This window comes from Myotis brandtii, unplaced genomic scaffold (assembly GCF_000412655.1).
Source record: "Myotis brandtii unplaced genomic scaffold, ASM41265v1 scaffold1169, whole genome shotgun sequence".
NCBI lineage: Eukaryota > Metazoa > Chordata > Mammalia > Chiroptera > Vespertilionidae > Myotis > Myotis brandtii.
This window is the reverse complement of record NW_005354047.1, coordinates 101,845-122,084: the sequence shown is the minus strand read 5'-3', so window position 1 is coordinate 122,084 and position 20,240 is coordinate 101,845. Positions and strand designations below refer to the sequence as shown.

The 20,240-nt window shown below is 39.7% G+C and overlaps 1 protein-coding gene across 2 annotated transcripts in view; it reads left to right on the top strand.

The window, feature by feature from the left end:
• Nucleotides 1-19,686, top strand: part of TXNDC9 (thioredoxin domain containing 9) — a 20,527-nt gene extending 841 nt beyond the window's left edge. Inside the window, exons 2-6 of one of the 2 annotated variants that reach the window (XM_005858351.2) lie at nt 559-953; nt 4,287-4,497; nt 7,826-7,944; nt 15,210-15,464; nt 19,089-19,686. In XM_005858351.2, the coding sequence (XP_005858413.1) occupies nt 4,309-4,497; nt 7,826-7,944; nt 15,210-15,464; nt 19,089-19,206 (681 nt within the window). In that variant the 5' untranslated portion in view covers nt 559-953; nt 4,287-4,308 and the 3' untranslated portion in view covers nt 19,207-19,686. Of the gene's footprint in view, nt 1-558; nt 954-4,286; nt 4,498-7,825; nt 7,945-15,209; nt 15,465-17,201; nt 17,272-19,088 lie in introns of those variants that run through there. The other variant, XM_005858353.2, reaches the window with a different exon arrangement.
• The last annotated feature ends 554 nt before the right edge of the window (nt 19,687-20,240 follow it).

Below are 20,240 nucleotides of genomic sequence, written 5' to 3'. Positions count from 1 at the left end.
CGCAAGCGTCCGCCGCGCATCGACGCCCGCGCGATTTCCAGGTTCTAGAACCCAAAGGCTGACAATGAGGCTGAAAATTCCCCAAGCCGGCCCCTCCCTGCGGGGGACGCAGACTTGGAGAACTGGAGCCGGGTCAGAAGCCGAACTTGATTGAGCTGCGCTTCCTTTCCACCTTTCAACCTTTACATCTTTGTAGTCTCAGCTGTTGGAAAATCAGTAAAGAACCACAATGAAGCAAAGATAAGCGCTCTGGTTGTTCCCAAGGGAAATAAATCCAGGACAAAATTGGGCTTCTCAGTGACTCCATGAATTAGGAAGTACGTACAATCACTAAAAAAAAAAATAAAAAATAAAAGGACACACCCATTAAGTTACCCAAATAGGTCGTTTACTAAAACAAGTTCTAAAAATTTGTGTTAGGGAAGTCACGAGGAAATCTAGGAAGGTGGTGAAAATGTGCTATAACTGGATTTGGTCCGTGACATTACGAGTGTTAACTACATACAAGCTAATCATGCTGTATGTTACAATTCAACTTTTTTAATGTTCCATAAACAGATGGAAACGAAGTTGGAGTGTCACTCCTGAGCAAGAGCGTGGCTATCTGATTTCTGACATAACATGTATCCTGAGGTCCAGAGCCTACAGACAACTCCAGCTGAGCACTAAAAAACTACCACTCCCAGCATACTTTGCTCCCGGGCCCTCTGGGCTGTTTAAACCCCGGACCGGAAACGGGGCCACACGTCAGCTCCAGCGTCTCGCCCGCCTTCCTCCCCCGTCACTTCCTCCGGCGTCGCAGGCTGTAAAGCGTAAGCGCGCCTCAGCCAATCTAGAGGCGGAAGTGACGGCTGGTTCGCAGCCATTAGCAGCTGCTGCGAAGCTGAAGCCAGGGTGGACTGTGTTTCTGGAGCCGCTGGTCCGTCCCTTCTCAGGGATCACCGAGAGCTCAGGTGAGGCAGGGATGGTGTGGAAAAAACGGCCGCCGCGGCCCAGTGCTCACGGGCACGCTGCCGCTCAGCATCCTTCCAGGCGGGGGAGGGGCGCGGCCCCGGTGCCGGTGTCAGAGCTGTTGTGACAGTTTGGAGCCTGCGCCTCGGGAGGCGTTGAAGGCGAGGGCCAGCTGAACTCCGCCCTCGTCTGTTCCTGTGGCTCGGGGAGTGGCAGGATACCTTGGGGACGATTCCTTGGGAAGGTCCTGTTCTCGGTTGAGGAGGAGGCCTCTGGGTTGGTTGGGAGGTCGCACGTAGGCGGATCCAGGAAGTGGTAAGGTAATTGGAGAACAAGTCCTTTCCCACGGTCCCAGTGGAGCTGAAAAATGGAGGAATCCGCGGCTCGTGGCTTAAAGAATAGAGAGTTATCAGGATTGCTAAACCTGACCTTGCCCCTTTCAATGCTGTGAACACCATCACCTGCCCCTCCCCTCCCACTCCCCCGCAGCTCTCGTTAATCACTTCCGCTCCAAATTATCGCAGCATTAAATTCTGAATTCATCCTGAAAGAGGGAAGGGCACTTAATAAGAATAGAGCCACAGTTGTTTAATAATTACTCACCTTACTAACTATAGATAGGAGGCTTTCTTACAGACTCCGGGAAACTATAGGATGTGTTGCAAAAAGACAACAACAGGGCTGTAAAAAGAAATACATTTTAAAAACAGACCAAGGACAGGCCACTCTTTGATTTGGTTGCGGTACCCGGACCCTGACCCCCTCCGGGAGTTGGCTTCGGGATGGCTGACCATTCTCCAGTCCCGGGAATGGGCTGAACTACTTGTAGCATCACAGAGGACTAGCCGCCTTAGGCGGTTGGCTCAGTGGATAGAGCGTTGGTCTGTGGATTGAAAGGTCCCGGGTTCGATTCCAGTCAAGGGCACATACCTTGGTTGCAGGTTCCCGGTCCCTGGTCGGGGTTCGTGCAGGAGGCAACCAATCCATGTGTCTCACATCGATGTTTCTCTCTGTCTCTCCTTCTCCCTTCCACTCTCCCCCCAAAAAAAATCAATGGAAAAATATCCTCAGGTGAGGATTGACTAAAAAAAAAATAAATAAAATAAAATAAAATAAAGCTTTAAAAAATAATAAAGAAAGAAGATTAGCGCCTTGTTATCAGACTTTGAGCTCCTGAAGCCGGACTGCAGACCAGACCCTCCCTTGCCCTGTTACACTTGCAGCTCGCAGCTACACGCCGTTTTCTTTTTCCTCATTGTAATAAAATCAGCCCACTGGTGATGGGAGTCAGAGCAGAATTTCCAGGTGACCGACTGCTCTCCCCAAACTGCCGGCATTATTGGAATAAACGCTCATTGATGATTCAACCCTGTCTCTGCTTAATTTGGCTCAAGTAGTGACAGGCAGCCTCTGACCCATTGTGTCTGGTATCAATTCTATATGCCCCTGGTAAGAACTTGCTTGGTTCTGACAAGCAAGTCAGGCTTTAGTATTCTGTTTTCTGCCTCACCTAGCCCCTGGAAAGTTACAGTCTCACTGACACTTTTCTTGGAAGGTAGGGAGTGTAAAATTCTTTTGCTACATATAAAATACAGCTCCTTTAAAATTTTATAGCACTTGAGGAACTAATAGTTTGTTCATTCAAAGTTAATTTTTTTCCATTGATTTTTAGCGAGAGTGGAAGAGAGAGGGAGAGAGAGAGAGAAACATTAACATGAGGGAGAGACATCGATTGGTTGCCTCCTGCACGCGCCCCTGACCAGGGCCCAGGCCGGGGAGGAGCCTTCAGTCTGCAGGCCGGTGCTCTATCCATTGAGCCACACCAGGGCCCAAGTTAAATATTTTTTGAGCACCTACTGTGCCCCTGACATTGCTAGCTGTAGAGATACAAAGATGAAGTGAAATGTGCATTTCAACTGCTTTTTCTTTGGAGAAAAAGGAATCAAAAGTGAAGTTTGCAGGAAAACTATCTTCATTTCCACAGAAGCTGGTGGGTGAGATCACAGTTTATTCAGATATTTTTGTCAATCCTCACCTGAAGATATTTTTTCCAGTGAATTTTTGAGAGAGCAGAAGGGAGGAAAGAGAGAGAGAAACTTGGTTGCCTCCTGAATGGGGATCGAACCTGTAACCCTGTAGTGCCCTTTACCAGGAATCAAACCCAAGACCCTTAGGTGCACAGGCTGAAGCTCTGACTACTTAGGAACACCGGCCAGGCTCCTTCAGGTTTTTAAAAGTGCTTCGTTAGTGTTTGCAGATGCATGTAAGTAGTTGAGACGCAATAGCATCCTGCTTTGATAGGCAAATTATAAATTATATTTCTGTAGTAATCCAGGTGTACACATAAAAATCGCCATCTGATTGTTGCTGGTGGAAAATAATACATTTCTTTTGAAAGAATTTTTTTATCTTTTTTTTTTTTTTTTAGAAAGACAGAATCATTGATTTATTGTTCCACTTATTTATGCATTCGTTGATTACTTCTTGTATGTGCCCTGACCAGGAGTTTGAACCTGCAACCTTGTCATATGGGGATGATACTCTAACCATTTGAGCTGTTGGGCCAGGGCAGGACTACATTTCTTTAAAACCAATGTAATTGAGATCTTCCTTTGTAATCTGAATTAGAATATGTTTACAAACTCCTATCTTACATAGAAGAGTGATGGAAAAGTCAAAAATAGACTATTACATTGTTTTACATCAAAGCTAAGAACACTGAGTGTCAATAAATCAATATCAATCTGTGGCCTCATAGGTAATGTGAGAAAAGGAATGGAAACCAAAGCTTAGGGAACACCAGGCATCATTCTTTACATACATTGTAATCGCCTTTCTTAGGAGTTAAAGAAATGAAAATCATTTAGGCAGAGACCATGAAAATGTGACTTTTGCTCAACTCTGCTCTGTGTTGAAGCAAAGTTTGGTATCTATGTGTATATGTACAACCTTACAACAGTTTAGTCATTTCTATTTTGCTTTTCTTTCTTTGGTAAAGAATAATGATTGTCAGTATATATCACTAGCTATAGCTCCAACTACTATAACTCCCAACTACTCATTTTTCTCTGGTCTGTGGTTATGTTCTTAAAGACTTATCTTTACTTTCATATAATAAAACAAAAACTAACTCAGGAGCACCTAAACTTTGCTCTAAATCGTTTTTGAGTGCTGTGACTATAATCTATTGAAAAGCCTAACATGAAGTGCTTGATTGTCAGCAGAACACTTTGTGAACTATAAATTATGCACTTGCTGGAATTTTTTTAAAATAAGAAAGAAAACTTTACTTATTTGCATCTTTTTTTTTCTAACCTTGTAAACCTTCTCCCCAGCAACAAGGCTGAACTGTAAGGAATGGAAGCTCATACATCTGTCGACATGTTTTCAAAAGTCCTGGAAAATCAGTTGCTTCAGACCACCAAACTAGTAGAAGAGCGTTTGGATGCTGAAATTCAGAAAATGGATCAGATGGACGAGGATGAACTAGAACTCCTCAAAGAAAAGAGACTTAAGGCGCTAAAGAAAACTCAACAGCAGAAACAAGTAACCTCCCTGCCCTGCTTTCTGAAATTACTTTAACAGTGTGCGCCTAGCAAATATACACATGTGCCAGTAGTTACATTACAGGTCCTCATTATTAAGGTGTTTTCTTTTTTTTTTTTTTTTTACCTCCAATTACCTATCACTATTAAAAATTTGGCTGGATAAAAATTAGTTTTAAAGACACATTCAAAATTAGCCTGCTCAGTGTAATAGTCTACAGTCAAGTAAAAGAAATACGTGCCCAGGATCATTTTCTGAGCTCGATGTATGTGGTTGAAGTGGACTAGGAAGAGCACTTCAGCAGCAGGAGGCAGTGGTTCCCTTTCAGATAGTGAAGCCAGCCTGTCATAAGTTAGCTGTGAGTTAAACACACTACTCATTGCTAATGCTCAACTAGAAAAAAGTTGGCATACGAGGGTATTTTGGTAGAACTCTGTATCTGCCTGATTTGCAGTGAGGAACATATTCAATGTCTTAAAAGAAGATGTCCAGCAGTTTTAAAAACAATAGGCTGAGTATTTATAATTAAAAACCAATTAAAGCAGGCAGCCTTTAGACTTTCTTTATTAACCTACAAATCAATTTAAAATGAATTTGTTATGGAGTAACTCAGAGGATCTTATTTTAGAGCTTTTACTGCATTTTTTTTTATTTTAGGGAGGAAGGGAGGGAGAGAGAAACATCAGTGATGAGAAAGAATCAGTGATCAGCTGCATCCTGCACGCCCCCTACTGGGGATCGAGCCCACAACCCAAGCATGTGCCCTGACCAAGAATTGAATCGTGACTCCTGGTTCATAGGTCAACACTCAACCACTGAGCCACACTGGGTGGGCTTTACTGCATTTTAATAGATCCTTTTTTATTTATTTTTATTTTTTTAACATGTTTTCTGAGTAAATAGGCAAGAAGCCTTAATGGTTTGTATAGCCATTCTTTTTGAAAGAGTAGTGTAGATTGTATAGTAATTTTGATTTTTCTGATCCACAAAGGTATTGGGGAAACCAGTGTACACAGTGACATAAGTACTTAATAGACCTGTGTTAATCAATATTCCTCAGTCAGCCAAGCACCCCCCTACTGTGGCAGCTAGAGACGTAGGACGTAGGTAGAGAGCAGAAGGACAAAGTAAGAAATAGGATGAGCCCTCCAAAAATTTTGTTCATTATTTTCTATTTTAATAAAAATACTGTTTTAAGTGCACAGGTCATTGGCAAGTTGTCGGGAACCAATTCCAGCATGTCATAATTTTAAGAGTTTCATCAAAAGGTTGATGAAACTTGGGGACTCAACAGGGTTGAGTCACACATGTAGTCACCTGTTGGGAATGGCTAAAGGCATTTCCCCAAACCTGAATAGGAAACTGATTGTGGCTGCCAGACAGTTAAAGGGCATCTTGATCTACATGTTATTGCCTCCTACTGGCCAAACACCTGAACAGCCGTAGGCTATTCCCCAAACAGACAGTGCTTCTGTACCCTTTGAAACCTTACCCTTTGAAGTGTATTATCTCCACCTTGCCTTAGGACAAATTGTGTTAATAAAAGCAAGGATCCTAGACGAGGAGGGAGTCTTCAGTTCCTTTAGCTGAAGGTCCTCTAACCCCCAATGCCTTTCAAAATTATATCTCGTCTCCAGACTCTTTATTAGTCTCTGGATTTCTATGTCATCTACACACAGCGCCTTTTCCAGATTCCTGAACCCTTCTTGATGCTGGGACAAGAACCTCAGCAGCAAGTAAAGAAAGGAATCATGAAATGTCACATATCAGTTTAAGGAATTGTATTTGAGAGGTTAAACTGTTTATAGGAGCTTTACCAAAGAAATGTCACATAAGGAAAAGGTATCTGGGCCTCCTGTGAGTGTCAGCTCAATGGAAGCCATTGTGAAATGGATACTGCACCTGGGCTGCTTTAGCTTAAGTGCAGAGGAGGAAAGGAGATGGCGTTCCTGCCTCTTTCTAGTTGGACCTTCTGGAGGCTGCATTCAGACCTCTGCCACGTTTTAAAAGAGCATGGAGGAATTAGACTGTGTTCAGAGGACAACCAGAAGAGGAAGTCTAGATACTGTTCCATGTGAGAAACAATCAAAAGGAAATGGAGATTCAGTGTAGAGAAGGGAGGACATGGGTGAGATGTGGTATTTGAAGGGCCAACATGTAAAGAAAAGATTAGCACTTATCTCTAATCTTAGGTTCAAGCTGGGATCCACAGGCCGAAGTTAGAGATACAGGTACTTCAGTGTGAGAAGACCTTTCTAAAGATTAGTACTAGTACACATACGAATGCTTTCTAAGCACATGTGTCAGGCACTGTTTTACTCATCTTCATGTTGATTGCCTTATTTTCACAACTACTCTGAGGTAAATGGTCCATGATCTCCATGTTACACATGAGGAAATTGGGGCTCAGACACGTTATTAGAATTCATAGCCTGATAAGCAGTAGAGCCGTTAATCAGGCGCAGGCCTTCTGCCTGCGAGCCCAGTTCCCCTTTATTAAAACTAACTGCCTGACGAGGAAACAGCTGCCCGTTGTGGGGAGAAGCTTCTTGTCACAGGAAAGGTCAGAGGCTGGAAGGTGTGCCAGGCGTGCTGGTAAGGGTTGGCATCTTGGTTTGGGAAGTTGGATTACATGACTTAGGAGATCTCTGTTGTTTCTGGACACCGAGTAGACAACTCTTTCTTCTAGGATACTGCCCATTGGCCACCAGTATAGAGAGGTTCCTGCCTCTCCCTGCTGGTCATCGAGGGGAAGCAGGGCCCCTGAGCATCAGAGCTGCAGTAACCCCCCCCTCTTTTTTCCCCTGTCCCCAAAGGCTGGCTTTCTCTCATGAGCATTATTTATGAAAGCTTTTTAGTAATTTGAATCAAATGCTTCTGATTTTAGTAGTTTGAGTGCAGAGAAATTAAATGGATTGCACATGCTAAATCTCATGAGTCTAAAATTTTATTTTCAAAGTTCTAATAAAACATATATTCTAAGTTACCAAGACAGGTAATTGTCATAAATATGAGCCGTGCTGTGGAGATAGTACCCACACTACTTTCGCATTGACACTAGAAACATAGGAAAGTAAGTCACTGAAAGGAATTCCTTTCTCTACAGGATGAAATCAACTACATTACAAAGTACAGGGTGGGGCAAAAATAGTTTATAGTTCCTATGTAAAATAATACACTAATTAAATAATACAAGAATAAACTGTTTCACACATTCACAAGTGTAAACTATCGCCTCACCTGTATTGTGCTGTTTTGTACACACACTATAAGCTGGTACTAAAAGAGATATTTCAAATGTGTAATATTTCCCTTTTCTTCAAATCAGGAATGGCTTTCAAAAGGACATGGGGAATACAGAGAAATCCCTAGTGAGAGAGACTTTTTTCAAGAAGTCAAGGAGAGTAAAAATGTGGTTTGCCATTTCTACAGAGACTCTACATTCAGGTAACATTGTTTCCTTCACTGACTTTTTTAAACATGGAGAGATGTTTGAATAGAAATACTGTATACTGACAGAGAAATTAAGAACAATAAAAGGAACTACTTTCTAAGTTGTTTCTTTGTACTAGAAGTCTGTACATTGAAGTTAAGCAATTGTTATTTTAAAGATTAACTTAAAAACCTGTTACATATACAAGTATAAGTGAACATTATTAAAAGTCAAGAATATTTCTATATTAATTGCTGTTTTCTGAATTACATATTTACTAACTTTAAAAACACCTTAGAGCCCTAGCCGGTTTGGCTCAGTGGATAGAGCGTCAGCCTGCGGACTGAAAGGTCCCAAGTTCGATTCCGGTCAAGGGCATGTGCCGGTGGGGGGCGTGCAGGAGGCAGCCAGTCAATGATTCTTTCTCATTGATGTTTCTATCTCTCTCTCCCTCTCCCTTCCTCTCTGAAATCAATAAAAATGTATTTAAAAAAATAAAAATAAAAACACCTTAGAAATGTATACTTAAATTTTTTATCAGTGCAACAAGAATTTTTCTACTTTTTTTCTTTTTCTTTTTATTGCATTTATTGGAGTGACACTGGTTAACAAAATTATACAGGTTTCAGGTGCACAATTCTACAACATGTAGTCTGTACACTGTATTGTGTTTACCATCCCAAATCAAGTCTCCGTCCAGCACCATTTATCCCTCCTTTACCCTCCTCTACCTCCTTCCACCTCCCTCCACCCATTCCTCCTACCCACCCATCCCCTACCCCCCTCCCACCCCCAGCAGTCACTACACTGTTATTCCTGTCCATGAGTTTTTTTCTCTTTTTTTTTTTCTTTTTGGCTGAATACCTCCACTCCACTCCCCCCACTCCCAGCTGTCAGCCTACTGTCTGTGAGTCTGTCACTATTTTGCTTGTTAGTTCATTAGATTCCACATATGAGTAAAATCATATGGTATTTGCCTTTCTCTGACTCGCTTATTTCACTTAGCATAATGCTCTCCAGGTACATCCATTTTGTTGCAAAGGGTAAGATTTCCTTTTTATGGCCTAGTAGTATTCCACTGTATAAAGGTATCTACAGCTTTTTTTTTTACTTTTTTTTTATATATGTTTTATTGATTTTTTACAGAGAGAAAGGGAGAGGGGATAGAGAGTTAGAAACATCGATGAGAGAGAAACATCGATCAGCTGCCTCTTGCACACCTCCAACTGGAGGCCAGCCCGCAACCAAGGTACATGCCCCTGGCCGGAATCGAACCTGAGACCTTTCAGTCCGCAGGCCGACGCTCTATCCAACTGAGCCAAACCGGTTAGGGCTCTACAGCTTTTTTATCCACTCATCTATTGATGGACACTTGGGCTGCTTCTATGTCTTGGCTATTGTAAATAATGCTGCACTGTGAACATAGGGGTGCACATATTCTTTTGAATTAGTATTTTGGGTTCCTTCAGATAAATTCCCAGAAATGGAATCATAGGTCATAAGGCACTTTCCTTTTTTTTTTTTTTTTTTTTTTTTTTGAGGTAACTCCATACTGCTTTCCACAGTGGCTGCACCAGTCTGCATTCTAACCAACAGTGCACGAACAAGGTTCCCTTTTCTCCACATCCTCCCCAGCACTTGTTGTTTGTTGATTTATTGTTGATAGCTATTCTAACAGGTGTGAGGTGACATCTCATTGTGGTTTTAGTTTACATTTCTCTGATGATGATTTGTGACATTGAGCATCTTTTCGTATGTCTATTGGCCATCTATATGTCTTCTTTGGAGAAGTGTCCATTTAAGTCCTTTGCTCATTTTTAAATTGGATTGTTTGGGGTTTTTTTGGTGTTGAGTTTTATAAATTCTTTATAAATTTTGGATATTAACCCCTTATCAGATATATCTTTGGCAAATATGTTCTCCCATTCATTGGGTTGTCTTCATTTTGTTGATGGTCTCCTTTGCTGTGCAAAAATGTTTTGGTTTGGTTTTGATTCTAACATTTAATATTTAATTCATTTTGAGCTTATTCTTGTGTATGATGTAAGAAGGTGATCTAGTTTCATTTTTTTGTACATATCTGGCCAGTATTCCCAACACCATTTATTGAATAAACTACCTTTACCTTATTGTATGTTTTTGCCTCCTTTGTCAAATATTAATTGACGATAAAGGCATGGATTTATTCCTGGGCTCTCTATTCTGTTCCATTGATCAATATGTCTTTTTATGCCAGTACCATGCTGTTTTGATTACTGTGGCCTTGTAGTATAGTTTGATATCAGGTGGGGTGATTCCTCCAACTTTGTTCTTCTTTCCCAAGATCACTGTTGCTATTTGGAGCCTTTTTTTGGGTCCATGTAAATTTTTGGAATATTTGTTCTATTTCTGTGAATAGCCATTGGTATCTTGATTGGAATTGGTGTTGAATCTATATTGCTTTGGGTACTATGAACATTTTAATTATGTTAATTCTTCCTATCCATGAACATGGCATATGTTTCCACTTATTTGTATCTTCAGTTTCTTTCTTCAGTGTCTTACAATTTTCCAAGAATATGTCTTTTACATCCTTCATTAAATGTAATCAAGTCCTAGTAGTTTTTTGGTGAAATCTTTAGGGTTTTTTATATACAGTATCATGTCACTTGCAAATAATGACAGTTTTACTTTTGCCTTTCCATTTGGATGCCTTTTATTTATTCTTCTTATCTGATTGCTGTGGCTAGGACTTCCAGTACTATGTTGAGTAAGAGTGGTGAAAGCAGATAACCCTGTCTTGTTCCTGATCTTAAAGGGAATGCTTTTAGTTTTTGCCCATTGAGTATAATGTTGGCTGTGGGTTTTTCATATATGGCCTTCATTATGTTGAAGTATGTTCCCTCTCTGTTTTGCTGAGTTGTTTTGTTTTGTTTTGTTTTGTTTTTATCATAAATGGGTGCTGGATTTTATCAAATGCTTTTCCTGCACCTTTTGAAATGATCATGTGGTTTTATCCTTCATTTTGTTTATATGGTATATCACATTAATTGGTTTGTGTATATTGTACCAACCTTGCATCCTGGAATAAATCTCACTTGATCATAGTGTATAATCTTTTACACTGTATTGCTGGATCCAGTTTGCTTTAATTAAAAATTTTAGCATTTATGTTCATGAGGGATATTAGCTTATAATTTTCTTTCTTTGTAGTGTCTTATTTTGTAAAATGAACTTGGGAGTCTCCCCTCCTGTTGAATTTTTTGGAATAGTTTGAGAAAGATACGTGTTAGTTCTTCGAATGTTTGGTAAAATTCATCTGTGAAGCCAGCTGGTCTAGGACTCTTGTTTGTTGGATATTTTTTTGTTGTTGTTTTCTTTTTGTTAATCCTCACTCCAGGATATTTTTTTTTCATTGATTTTTAGAGAGAGTGGTAGGGAGAGGGAGAGACAGAGAGAGAGAGAAACACCAATGTGAGAGAGACACATCAATTGGTTGCCTCCTGCACGTGCCCCAACCAGGGGCCGGGGATCAAGCCCGCAGCCACGGGGATCGAGCCTTTATGCCCTTGACCAGAATCAAACCTGAGATCCTTCAGTCTGTGGGCCGATGCTCTAAGCCCTGAGTCAAACTGGCTAGGACTGTTGGGTGTTTTTTGATTGCTACTTCAGTTTTACTAGTTGTAATCTGTTTATTCAGATGCTCTTGACTCTTCCTGATTCAGTTATGGAAGACTGGATGTTTCTAGGAATTTATCCATTTTGTCCAGATTGCCTAATTTGTTGGCATATAGTTGTTCATAATATTTTCTTACAATTCTTTGTATTTCTTTGGTGTACGTTGTTACTTTTCCTCTTTCATTTCTGATTTTTATTTATTTGGCTCCTCTCTCTTTTTTTCTGGATGAGTCTGATTAAAGGTTTGTCAATCTTGTTTATCTTTTCAAAGAACCAGCCCTTACTTTTATTGATCTTTTTATTATTTTTTTAGACTCTATTTCAGTTATTTCCCCTCTGGTCTTTATTATTATCCTTCATGCTACTCAATTTGGGCTTTCTTTTTTTCTTCTTTTTCTAGTTCCTTTAAGTGTAAAGTTAGATTATTTATTTGAGATTTTTCTTGTTTCTTGAGATTGACCTGTCTTAGGTTCACCACCCAACAAGTTGGCTATTAATTAACATCTTTCATGGATTGATTGCTTGAGACTTATTGACTAAAAATATAAAAATAAAGAAAATATTGAAATGGTGAAATATCTTCTAAGGCAGGTATGGGGAACATCTGGCCCTCAGGCCATGTAAGGCCTGAGAAATCATTTGGTCTGGCCCTGCCAAGGCATTTAGGGGTGAGTTAATTAAATGTTTGACCAAAATAGCAGGCTAATTTTTAAGTTGGTGTTTTGTGTGCCCCGTGAGTGATGTTATAAAGATCCACATGGCCCTTGGCAGATAAAGGGTTCCCCACCCCTGCACTAAGGGGAAATGGGAGAAGGTAAAGGGTATCAAGGAAGCCCTCTGCCATTGTGGTACGCCGTCATCTCCTATGGGCATTCATCTTCCTAAGTTGCCAACCTCTGGTGTTGATGACGAGTGATATATTGATATATCAGTCTGTAAGATGATGTGATGTGCTCGCTTGTTTATGAGATGTTTTCACCACTAGCTTGTTTTATGAAGGCGTAGAGTTTGCCTGTAGGTGGACCACTGTGTTTTGGATTCCTAGCCCTAGAGCAGCCATGGCTGACACATAGTAGGTGCTTAGTAAATATATTTGATGGATACATACACAGTGCAGCACCAGGAGTACTAATTTTAAAACTGAAAAATCAAAATTTAAATCATTAGGTATGTATATATTTCTAAGTTCCTAGCACATAATAGGCTGTACACTTTCATGTGTAAAATCCCAGAACACTCACAGTGATCCTTTGAGGCAAGTAGGTACATGATACATGTGCGGCTCACCTAATGTCATGCAGTTACTAAATGATAATAGGTTTTAAGCCTAATGCTATTTTAACTACACCATGACTGCAGCTTCTGTATTTTTTAAAAATGGATTAATTGACAAATGATGCAAAGTCTTATTTAAAATAGGTTCCAGCCCTGGCCAGTGTGGCTCAATTGGTTGAGCATTGTCCCATGCAAGAGGTCACCAGTTTGATTCCCAGTCAGGGCACATTCCGGGTTACAGGCTCGATCCCCATCAGGGTGCATGCAGGAAGCAAACAATCGATGTTTCTTTCTTACTTCCTCTCTCTTCTCTCTCTCTAAAGTCAATAAAAATGAAATTGTTTAAAAAATTCCAGCTCTTCTGGGGATGGTGTCTTCAAGCCTTCAAATGGTCCAGTGGTTTTGACATACCAGCCGGGCTCTAACAATACAGCCTCTAACAGAACATAGGCTGTCCTGAACCCCTGGTAATAGAATTGTTCCCCTTTATACCAAGAAGGTTGGGAAAGCACCAAAGTCTGCATGTGGCCTGTGACTAGGCCTGCTTTGTGGAGTTTGCACTGTGAGACCTAAAGTTCTAGGGAGGTTGTCTAACAGAGCTTGCGGTGGATCCATGTGTGCTAAATGTGTCTGTGACAGGATCAAACATGCTTTCCTTATTGAGGAACAAGAAATTGTTGTAACGTTGAGGGCACAAGCACAGAGTCAAAAAGCTAAAGAAGAAAAATGAAGCTTTTTTGAGTAATAAAAATAATTAAAAGGCAACAAATAAAATGTTCCTTATTACTCAAATAAAACCATGGAGTTGATTTATATACAAATGTTCAGGAACATATTTCTCACATAATGGTTTATTTATCCTTTATTTTGAGCTTCATTCAAAACCATTTAATAATTACTTATCGCCCTAGCCCATTTGGCTCAGTGGATAGAGCATTGGCCTGTGGCCTGAAGGGTCCCGAGTTCCATTCCAATCAAGGGCACATGCGAGGGTTGCAGGCTCATCCCCAGTAGGGGGTGTGCAGGAGGCAGCCGATCAATGATTCTCTCTCATCATTGACATTTCTCTTTCTCTTTCCCTCTCCCTTCCTCTCTAAAATCAATAAAAAGATGTTTAAAAACAACAATAATAATAATAATTAGTTCTCTCCTACCATTTTCACTAAAATTTCATTGCTGGACTTCAGGGTGATATATGAAAAGATACATTCAGAGGAAAAGTAATGAGACATTAAATTTATCAGAAATTCCCTAGGCCCAAACCTAATTCAGGAAAAGCTACAACTATGGAGTACCCCAAAAGCCTGGTAAAAACAACTCTGGAGCATCTAGTGTCTTAGGCATCCAAAGCAGTGGTTCTCATCTGTATTGGGCATGAGCATCACCTGCATGTTTCCAGCCACACTCCCAGGGAATTTTGATCCATCTGTATATTTTACAAGTTCGATGTAATGAATACCAATGGTGAAGAGCTACTGCTCAAAAAGATTATTACAATAGTCTGTTTCAGAAACACTAGAGGATTGACCAGTTTAAATACATCCTACTTTAAAGAAAATGTCACTTCCATTTTTCTCTTTAGAAGATGGCTTAATGGAAGTTACTTCTGGTATTTTCATTTTCTAAAACCATAATGACATATTTACAGCTAGAAGTGTTACTTCTCAGTGGCACTTGCACATATGGCACCAGATGCACATTTCTTTTTTTCTTTTTTTAATATATTTTATTTATTTTTTACAGAGAGGAAGGGAGAGGGATAGAGAGTTAGAAACATCGATGAGAGAGAAACATCGATCAGCTGCCTCCTGCACACTCCCCACTGGGTATGTGCCCGCAACCAAGGAACATGCCCTTGACCGGAATCGAACCTGGGACCCTTGAGTCTGCAGGCCGACGCTCTATCCACTGAGCCAAACCGGTCAGGGCCAGATGCACATTTCTAATTCTGAGAAGTCTCTCCGAGTTCCATCAAGTTTAGATTTGTCACCCTTCAAGCTTCGATACCAGGAATCATGCATAAAAGAAATTACAATTTTTTGTTTTTATCACGAACATGACAACTTTGTGAAGCACTTACAATTTAAGGCATATATTGAATGTTTTTTATAAATGTCATTAAAGCAGATCTGACTTCTTAGAATACTACATTGTTTTTCTGCCTCATAATCAGGCAGCTACCTCTGAAATGGAAGTGAGATCACCTGACACAAGCACCAGTTGGCTACCAAAGTATGAGACTCAAACAGATAAACTATAAAATCAGGTGTACCTTACTTAATGGCATTTATCTTTAAGAAGAACTCTGTTGTTTTGGGTTTTGATTTTCTATATTTATTATTTACAGGTGTAAAATACTAGACAAACATTTAGCAATATTGTCCAAGAAACATCTGGAGACCAAATTTTTGAAGCTGAATGTGGAAAAAGCACCTTTCCTCTGTGAGAGACTGAAGATCAAAGTCATCCCCACACTAGCACTGGTGAAAGATGGGAAAACGCAGGATTACGTCGCTGGATTTACTGACCTAGGAAATACGGATGACTTCACCACGGAAACTTTAGAGTGGCGGCTTGGTTGCTCTGATATTATCAATTACAGGTAACTTTTAACAAAATAAAAGACTTATTTTAATTCACATTTCAGTGATTTTTTAGAGAAGATTGTTTTATGTTAACGTTTATTTTATGGAACTAAGATCTTTTGGCTGACATGTAGAAAAACTTTCACAAAGGAAGAGCATATTTCTTAAAGTGTACGTTATTAGCATGACCTCACAGCAAAAATCAGTCGTGGATAAAAGTGAGTCTTGGAATACACCTAGCTATAAAAGTTCTCAACCTAACAGATCCTATTGCATCTAATTCTGTATAACCTGGAAACCCAAAATGACACTCAGAATGAACTCTTCCCTGATTTAAACCAGATTACTCAAATTGATAGTGACTTTCAAACATTAGATTTTAATGTATATTCCTGTCTCATTTGCAGAATCAGATAAAATATACAGAATCTCATTTCCATGCTTAGCTTAAATTTACTTACAATGGGGAACAGTCTCAATTTGAAAACCATCTAAAATCCAACTTCCTTCTTTCATTCATCTCTTTGTCCATTTCTCCAGACAGATAATTTATCTAATTCCACAAATTATAGCATATCATTTTGCCCTTTGTGCTTGTTCTTTTTTTGTTAATCTTCACCAGAAGATATTTTTCCCATTGCTTTTCAGAGAGAAAGTGGAAGGGAGGGAGGGAGGGAGAGAAGAAGAGAGGGAGAGAAAGGGGGTAGGGGTGGGGGGACATCAATGTGATAGAGACACATCGACTGGTTGCCTCCCACATGCATCCCAACCAGAGGCAGAGAGCAAACCCACAACCCAGGTACATGCCCTTGACCAGGAATCGAACCTGTAACCCTTCAGTGCACAGGCCAGTGCTCTGACCATTGAGCATACCAGCCAGGGCTCCATTGATTTTTAGAAGGGAGGGAGAGAGGTGGGTAGGGGAAATAGAGAGGGAGAAAGAGACACATCAATTGGTTGCCTCCCACACATGCCCCCAACCAGGACTAGAATCAAACCTACAACCCATGACCCTATGGTGTGTGGGCTGATGCTCTAACAACTGAGCCACACCATCCAGAGCCTCTATGCCTGTTCTTTTTTTGTTGTTGTTGTTCTTTTATTATTATTATTTAATACATTTTTATTAATTTCAGAGAGAGGAAGGGAGAGGGAGAGAGAGATAGAAACATCAGTGATGAGAGAGAATCATTGATCAGCTGGCTTCTGCACGCCCCCTACTGGGGATCAAGCCTGCAACCCGGGCATGTGCCCTGACCGGGAATCGAACCATGACCTCCTGGTTCATAGGTTGATGCTCAGCCACTGAGCCAAACTGACCGGGCCCTTTGTGCCTGTTCTTGATTTGCAAGAATAGTTGGTAAAACTGCAGTTGTCATTCCACAGTCATTGTGCCTTTCAATCAATAGAGAGTCCTCTCTCGCCTTTTCACTTCTCTACCCCTTTTCCTCTGAATCTTTCCTACCCATGTCTAAATGATTCCTACATCGTAGAAGTTGATTTGGGAGTTTTAGGTATTATTTTCTTAATAGTAAACAAAATATCAATATTAAGTAAAATCACTTATTTTGAAATGATTTCAAACTTTAAACAGTTTGGAAATAATACAAATGATGCTCATATACCCTTCACTCATGTTCCCTACTTTAAACACTTTATATTTGCTTTATCTTAATTTTTTTTTTCTTCAGAACCATTTGAGTGGAAATTGTAGATGTATTGTACCTTTACATACTTTTGTGTATATTTTCTAGGAACAATGACATTCTCTTATGTAAACACAGTACAACTATTAAAACAGGAACTTGAGGTAATTTATAGACCTTATTCAAATTCCAGTAATGCCCTACATATCAAAAAATGCACTGCTTGGAGTTCACGTGTTTTTAGTTTTCGTTAACATGTCACAACCTGTTACCCTTCATTTGCTTTTCGGTACTATGATATTTTGGAAGAGTGCAAGCTAGTACTTTTACAGAGCATCGCCAACGGGGTTTGTCTAATGTTTCAAGTTTAGATTCAGATTATGCATTTTTTCACAGGCATATCATAGAAGTGATGTATTCTTCCTTCTTAGTGCACCATATCAGGAGGCATATGATGGTTTGTCTCATTTCTGGTGAGGATAACTGAGCACTGGTTAACCAGTTGTCTACCAGGCCAAATGGTGATTTAAGGAAGAACTTTTACATATCTCACATTAATTTTTACTTGTTTACTTATATTAGAATGGGCTGTAGATTATTTTATTCAATGGGTTATATTCTGTTGCTATTATTATTTGCTTTCAAGTTCAAATTGCCCCAGGTTTGACCAGTGAGAGCCCCTTTCATACAGGCTTCTATATCCTTTGGTCATGTCCCCATAGTGTTTGAGCACTTGCTTTCTGATACAAATAAGATGTGTTATGGGTACTCATGTTCTACGCTCCCTAGAATTGGCTCTTACTCCAAGGAGCCATGGTTCCTTTCAGTGGCAAGTGATATTTCAAAACCAAGATCTAGCCTTGGCCCAGTGGCTCAGTTGGTTGGGACATCGTCCCAAAGGTTGCAGGTTCAATTCCTGCTCAGAGTACATACCTAGATTGTGGGTTCAATCTCAGGTCAGGACACATATGGGAGGCAACCAGTCGATGTGTCTCTCTCACATCGATGTCTCTCTGTCTCTTCCTCTCTATCTCTCCCCCCTTCCTCTCTCTAAAACCAGTAAAAACATATCCTTGGATGAGAATTATGCTAAGCGAAATAAGCCAGTCAGAGAAAGATAAGTATCACATGATCTCACTCATTTGTGGAACATAATAAACAACATAAACCAATGAACAAAAATAGATCCAGAGACATAGAAGCATCAAACAGAACGTCAAACCTCAGGGGAAAGGTAGGAGAGTGGGGGTGGGTAAGAGATCAACCAAAGGAGTTTTATGCATGCATATGAGCATGACCAATGGACACAGACAATAGGGGGGTAGGGGCTTGTGCTAGGGAGTGGGAGCGGGCAGGGAGAGGTCAGTGGGAGAAAAAAGAGACATGTAAAAGTTTCAACAATAAAGAATTTTAAACAAACAAGATCTAGGTGCTAGGTAACTCCCAGATATTTTTGAAAAAAGAAATTGTCGTATTTCATTTCTGAAGCATCATTCTCAAGCATCATTGAAAAAGAGTTTCACACCAATTCTGGTTAATTATAATAAATTCCATGAGTTTTGATGATGTCTGTAGAAATCTAAACATTAAAGGTTGTTAAACAGAATCGAACCTGTCATAACAGGCTATCAAAATACAGCACCATTTTTTGTGTCCTTTTCACTGTGAAAAGGTTCAGCATATCCAAAACAGATGAGAAAAACATTTGATTTTCTTCTTTGTTTTTCAGTCAGAAATTCTGTTGGCATCCTGTGAAATGTTAATCAGCAGTTAATGATACAAGAGAAAATAAAACATTGATCTAAAACATTTAGTAGTACAAAGTAAGGTTTATCACTATTAACCATTGGTATGAATAAATAGGTACTCTTCCTTGACACCAGCATTTTAAAGAAAAATTTACTCTTTCATACGTTACAATGAGAGGAAAAAAAAAAGATTTTTCTGTACTAAATCATAAAGAATAAGTGCTTTTCATATTTGCTTTATTTTCAGTGGAAATTTAATGGAGCCACCATTTCAGAGCCAAAAGAAAATTGGAACAAACTTCACAAAGCTGGAAAAGAAAACTATCCGAGGAAAGAAATATGATTCGGACTCTGATGATGATTAGGGAGCAGTTATAATTCTTTGTAAAGTGTCTTTTTATTTCTGCTTACTTTAGAATTAGATGTGTTTTCTAAATTCTGTTGGTTTTGATACATTGGTCATCTAATGGTCATATTCTAGTTTTATACAGTTGCATCACATTGAAAGACATCTTTAATATTTTCTCTGTGGAGCTCACGTTTAAATTGAGGAAAACTGCTGAGTTCTTAAATTATCTGGGTAGGATCTGGATTCTCTATTTTTGCAATTGATTTTATCACTATGATTTTTACGTCTTTATGCCATTCACAGTTGTGGTTTTTTTTAATTCACTGGATTGGAAACAAATTCAAGGAACTATTTCAGGACTAATTCTCATGCATTATTTACTTTATACAACAGGTCAAATAACAATTATTGGTGTAACAGACTGCACTTGTAAATGAATGATAAACACTTCACGTCTGGAATATGTTTGCATAACTATTAAAGAGCTGCTTATTTATTCTGTGTGCTGCATGTTAATGTTGAATCAGCTGATGGCAGAGGAGAACTTTTTCAGGTTGTGAGCATATTGCCTTATTTCAAGGGTCCTGATTGCTTGTATTTTAAAATATGCATTTAAAAAATCAGGAAGCACTTTGGAATGGCAACATGAGGAGATCTACAGACTCATTGAAACAACCATAACTTATAAATATTATATTTTTAAAAATTAAAGTCTCTGAAATTGTCATAAGAGCATAAAGCAAACAAAAATATTTATTCAAGAAATTCTTACTCATTCTTGGTAAAGAAAGGTAAGTCTCTGCTATTTGCTCCATGACCCCATCCCCTTCCTTCCCCTGGCTCCCAATCTCAGCCTGCAGTTCCTCCCTGAGAGGAGCAGACTGCTCCCTCTCTCTTCTACCCAGTCCCCACTTGGAGCACAGATCAACCCTGGGAATGGCAGACCAAGCGGACTGTTTCCTAATCACTGTTGCCCCAGCTCACTCATAAACCCATTGAGATTCACAATTGGCTTTCTCTTAAACTGGGACAGTAGTGATTAGGATGGAG